We start from the raw sequence: 6,401 nt of genomic DNA, 5'->3' as shown, positions 1-6,401 counted from the left end.
CAAAGACTTATTCTTATTTACCCTTTAAATTAACTTATATATATTATTTATTAATTATATTTTTATAATTAAATATTTAATTATTAATTTATTTTAATTATTTATTTTTTAAAATATTATATATGCTTTAAATAATTTATAATTCTTGTTTATACTCTTACATTTATTTTATATTTATTAATAATAAATATTTAAATATTCTTTATTTATTCTTTTAAATAATAATTAATTTGTAAAATTAATTTTTATTTAATTTAATTGTAATCTATATTTTTATTTATATTAATAATTAATTGGGGGGGTTTAATTTAATATATTTTGTTATTTATATTAATAATTAATATAACATTTTTTATTTAATATATTTAATTAAATTTATATATTTATTAATTTATATACATATAAATAATAACTAAAAATAAAATTTTTAATAATTAATTTATTTTAATTATATTTTTGCTTATTTAATTTTATTTATTCGATGTTTTTGCTGTTTTTTATTTATTTTATTTCATTTAATTTATAATTATTTTAATTATTATTTAATATATATTAATAATAATTTATTATTTCAATTTTTATTTATATGTAAAGTCATTTATTTTAATTTGTGTATCATTTAAAATATATGTATTATATATATTAAGTTTATGCATTTAGTTTAATTATTAATTTAATGTTTTTGTCTTTGAACTCATGTTTATATTGGTTAATTTACATATTTCGATTTATGTCTAAGTCTTATTTTAAATATATTTTTACTTTAGTTCTGAAAAGATTAATACCATAAAGGATCATACATCTTTCAATATTATTTTATCTCGGGTTATCTAAATTCGAATGTATTTATCTTTAAAAGAAAAATTCAATAATTGTTTTTCCCTATATGAAGTTTTAATTATGTTATATATATGCTTGGAACTTTTATTATTCTTTTAATGTGAATGTATATTATATTGTTTTAAATGTTGTCCCTTGGAGTAACTTTAATTCAGTAAGTTTGTGCTCCATAAATGGAGAAAATGTATATGTTAATATAGTATTAGTAATGTGCACTTGTTTATTTTGTATTTATGATAATATACTTTATACTGAAGCGTTTTTATAAGAGCACAGACAAGAGTCATTATTCACAGATAAAGATGAAAAGTATGATAAAATGTGAATCATTTTAGGCCCCCCCCCAAAAAAAAAAAACATGAATATATCATGCATTGTAGCATATTCGTTATTTCCTGAAAAATGTAAAAGTAGGTATGCACAAAAATATTGAATTGTAAAACAGTAAAATATTCTCTCAGAATGAATGGTTTCTCTCATGTATTGCATACCCTTAGAATATCATTATTCATGCTTTGAATAACAGAAAAAAACAACTATATTTTTAAAAAAATATTTAGATTGCAAAATAGTTTGAAATGTAAAAATGCGTTTTCACTCCTAAGGAAACAGTTTATCATAGAATTTGACTTGTAAAATGCTTCATTAAGTGGGATCCTTAAGATTAAAATCTTTATTTTGCGCTATCCTACAAGGCAACAAATCTTTGTTTATAAAGAGAAATTAATGTTTTTTTATGAAACCAGAGAAAAATGAAATTACAACTATTCTACAAAATTTTATATTTTTACAATACGCAGAAATCTTTCTAATAGCAAAATTTTGTGTCTTCTTTTATTTTAAAACTTTATGTTCATATGAAAGACATCTCTTTTTCTGTTGTAAAAAGGGAATAATGTTATTTGGACAAATAAAATATTTTTCAAGGTTATGCCCAATTTAAAAGGAATTTACCTTTTTCCCTGTAAGGAAGGGGCAATAACTAAGTTGCAGGTAATAACAATCAATATAAAGATGAATAAAGCATGAATAACGGGATGTCATTTAAGGAAAAAAAACTAAATAATGGGTTGAAATATTTTATAAAAATATATAGGCGTATCATTACAAATAGCATGTTATACACATGGAAAGTATCTTCTGTACAAATGCATATTGCATGTTAAATATTAATAATGGTGTGCGCATAAAAATAGAAGAATCACCATTGATTTTTTTTTTTTTCGCTTAAAAAAGCTAACCTTTAAGTCTTCACGCAAATGAGCCACTGCAATAATCATTAGACAGATATTTGCTGTGACCTCAAGGATAACTTGTGCAAAAGTTCATAATATTTCTGACATTGTCCATTCTTCATGTTATTTACATAAAAACACATAAACATCATCTTTTTTAAAAACACATTTCAATATCGAATATGTTTTATTTAACTATTCTGAGTATTTTAGTACATATGTAATTTCCCTGGTTCATCATTAAAGCCAAAAGAAGAAATTTTCGTAGAAATAGCAGAGATGATGTAATAATTTAAAACAAATAAAATACTCACACATATAAGTGTAAGATATGTTCTTTACTAATCACATATGTGATCATTAGGAACAGAAAATTTTTAATCCTGTAGAAGTGACCCTCCCTTGTGGACATGGAACAGAAACCACTGTATATTAGCATTAAAAATATGTTCTGTTTTTATATTATGCTGAAATGGCTTTAAAAAAAAAATTATTTGTTACACAACCTTTATTTTTTTGTTTAAAACATTATGAACACCAACTGTACAAGAATATAAAATTAGCCCCCAAATATCATAACAAAATTCACTTTTAATTTATGTAAAGCCGCAAATATGATCATGTTCTCTTATAATGCACAGGCATTCCTTGTGTTAAAACTGAATGGGCCTAAATATTTTTAACAAGTTATTTTTATTCAAGCCGAGAATATTAGGTAAATTACGGATGACAGACCTTTGCTAAAATAACGCGTGATAAAATGTGGCAACATTTCACCTTTCTCAAATATAAAAACAACACTTACTTTTCTTTACATATTTGAATTAAATCAACACAAAGTGTGTATTATAGGTTTTACAAAAGAGCTGCAGCATAATTGAAGTCTACAACATTTCTCTAATGTTTGCTGCCTTTTGTACGATTCATGAGGTACATTATTGCGATTATAGCTCTTTTGTAATCGTGTAATACGCTAACATTGTATGTACCCGTGCCTCAGGAGCCAGATTTTACTATCGCACATTAAGTACCAAAAAATGTTGAATCCTGTTATTTTAATCGTGAGCATACGCGTAAGAAACCCAGAAAGAGCACGAAGAAAAAAATAGTGAGAAATACTATGAATAGACAAATTAAAGAAGGTATAGTAAGGGGCAAAAGAATAACAACAAAACGCTTAAGTGGAGAATTCATTTTTTTATAATTTTATGTAGTCTAATAAAGCAGATATAATTATCACAACCGTTCAATCGAAAGGACAATATAACTGTCCGTTATACATCATGTAAACTTCGGGACAATTTGTGCTAAACTTGCGGCAAAACATTATACAATGTTGCATTTACAAAAAAATGAAATTCAAAATTTAAGAATATTAGAGTTTTCTTAGAAAGTTTTCATTTTTAAAAAACGGTAAAAATACGCATATATTTTTTTTATTGTAAAAACTTGTGCATAAATATAATTTCATATAAGAATTGTTTTACGTAAACAGAGTTAAACGACTTAATTCATTTAATTTGTTTTTTTCTAAATGTACATTAATAGAAAAAACATGGTTATTTTTACAAAATACACAAAAGCTTGAACAAATTTGGTATCTTTTTAGACAAATAAAACTAAAAAAATAGAGTCATGATGAAGAATGCTGTAACAGACTTTTTTTTCTTTTTAGAAAATTACCTTTTTAAAAAATATGTTTCTAAAAAAAATAAACACGTTGATATAGCATGTTTAATGGTGGGAAATTTTTTAACATACTTTAACAACGGAATAAAATTATTAAGTGCTTTATCGTTCCCACGAAAAACAATTAGTATCTTAGGGATTTATTTCTGAACAGATACGATAATCCTTTATATAAGTTGTAGGAGTACTGATACTTGTTGTCTAAAATATCTTCTTTATAAAATTTAAAAATGTCCACAATGGAATTCATTTCTGAAAAAGGAAAAAAAATACGCAGGTAAATATGTATATATATTACATACATGTCTATATTTATGCTCATTAGAACTGTGGCAAGCGGTGGGGCGCAGGACAGGAGCTAAAATAAACTGGGGGGTTACCATAAAGTAGGTGGTGCAATGGGTCATATAATTCATTTATTTTGATGAAATTTAAAAAGTCAAATAAAACATAGGATAAGGAAACTATGATGGAGGATAACTTCCTAATAACCGATACTATGACATTTTTGCAGATAATGCTTATCGCAATTGACCATAAGGCAACTCCTTTTAAATATATACACGTTAATACTATGGTATCTTTTAATTTATTTATTCTGTTCTTTTCTAATACACTCTTCAATTCTGCCTTTTCTTCAACAGAATAAACAGTTTGGTCGTGATTTAAAATATTTATATATTTTTTTAATTGACCAATTAAATCTTCAATGCATAGTATACATGAATCTATGTAGGCGTTCCAAAATTTTTTGTCTTTAAATAATATTGTGTTTATAGGGTTACATAAATGACTCAAGATGCTTATCTCATCTTTATATTTCAAACTTGCATTAATTAATATTAATTTTTTAAATAACAGTAGTTTCAACTTCGTCTTCTTGTCCATATTTGTTATTTCAATGTTATTCCCTTTTATTCTGTAGCTTATATCTTTCAAGTAGTTGTAGATGCACGTAACGACGAAGAATTCATCATGATAGGAGCACTGGTTATGCATTGGGAATTTATCTAGCGACGTCAGTATTTTACAGTCATATTTATTAAATATAAAATTGAAAATTATAAAATGATATTCCAATATTGCCGTTATCCATATTGATGAAAGTATCGAGAAGCAATAAGAAAAATTCGTAAGAACGTAGATATTTGATAAGTTGTATATTTTTGGCAAACTCAATATCACATCAAATGGGTGGGTCAGTATACTTACGATAATGTTGAAACTAATGCTGTTAATTATTGTTAATAATATGTCGACAATGAAACTCAGTACGTATGAGCAAATAAGTGGCATTATATTTAAAATTATTCCCTGCAAAAGAAGAAAATGTTATATGTGTTCACGCGCATAGGGATGTTTATTCAACTTATGTGCGAAGTAAATTTCATATGCACTTGAAAATTCGAGGGGGCGCAGAAAAAAAAAAAAAAACAAAAATAATGGAAAATTCATTTAAATGTTTACCTTCTGAATGAGCTCAATTATGTTCTTCGTTTCAGTGTTCATGCATTGTTGGAAATCATGAATGCTCAACTTCCTGGTATTGAATCTTTTCTGCAATATGTACCTAAGATGGACAGGGGGGGACGTAAACATATGTGTGTACATATGCACAGATTTAAATTATTACGTTGCGGAAAGCGAATGGGGTAATCACTGGCAACATTGTTTTGTTTTATTTTTTATCTAAGACAACGTTTATTTTGTGTCACTGCTGTGCTCAATAGGGGAAAACTTTGAATAATGGTATTTGTGCACATTCTAACAAATGAACGTTTTTATTTTCTCCCCATATGTATGCACTGACGAAATGTCCTTCTAAAATATGTACAAAAAATAGTTAACGATTGTTATGCACTTACGATATGGATGCTACGTAGAGGATATCGTATATGTTGTTCCCATAGTCCTTTGAAAAAACAGTCTTCGTGTAAAATATGCTATAAAAGGTTAATACTACGCATAATACGTTTATCAAATTCCATTCCTTGTACTTGTAATCTGTGTATGAAAGAAAAGAAAGAGCCGTTAACCACATGTGTACATATGCACACATGTGCATGCATGGGCATATTCGACATGGCATGACGCAATAATTTGCATCTATGGAGACATCTCAAAGGGGTAATTACTGTTTAAGCTGTGCTCCTTAAAAAATATTAATAATGATAGGGTTAAACATGATGGTACGGAGCTAACAAACGTTCCTCTTAATAAATGCGCTACAATATTTAGCTGGTCTTTAAAAAAAAAAAGGGACAGAAAAAAATGGAGTGTTAACATGGAGTGAAATAAGGGAGTTTGCATATAATTTGAATTACACTCCTTAGAAGACAGACGAAAAAGACTGACAGATGGGCGGAGTGTCATTCTGTACATGCATACATATAAGTGCATGCGTGTATGCACAAACATGTGCTTATTTTTCCTCTTCCCGACACTTACGATTACTGTCTGCATTTACAATATAGTTGTAACATAGTGAGATGATCAGGTTTAAAATGCTTATTAATACTAAATGCTTAGTTAAAACTTTTATTATTGATTTTACAATAAATTTTATTTTTAAATTTATTCTAGCACTGTAATCACTATTTAATCCCAAGAAAATCATTATGTAGAAGAAGAAAAAAA

The 6,401-nt window shown here is 26.4% G+C and overlaps 1 protein-coding gene across 1 annotated transcript; it reads right to left on the bottom strand.

Moving 5' to 3' along the window:
- Positions 1-3,888: 3,888 nt before the first annotated feature.
- On the bottom strand, positions 3,889-6,381 carry PCYB_133120 (hypothetical protein; the record flags this gene model as incomplete). The annotated part of the gene is made up of 6 exons (XM_004224337.1): positions 3,889-4,016; positions 4,145-5,078; positions 5,232-5,363; positions 5,626-5,768; positions 5,900-6,007; positions 6,213-6,381. The coding sequence occupies 3 exons, from the start codon at positions 6,379-6,381 to the stop codon at positions 5,626-5,628; spliced, it is 420 nt and encodes a 139-aa protein (XP_004224385.1). The 3' UTR covers positions 3,889-4,016; positions 4,145-5,078; positions 5,232-5,363.
- Between the last annotated feature and the right edge of the window lie 20 nt (positions 6,382-6,401).

The sequence above is a fragment of the Plasmodium cynomolgi genome, chromosome 13 (assembly GCF_000321355.1).
Source record: "Plasmodium cynomolgi strain B DNA, chromosome 13, whole genome shotgun sequence".
NCBI lineage: Eukaryota > Apicomplexa > Aconoidasida > Haemosporida > Plasmodiidae > Plasmodium > Plasmodium cynomolgi.
The sequence above is the reverse complement of the archived record's forward strand: the minus strand, read 5'-3'. Positions and strand labels throughout refer to the sequence as shown.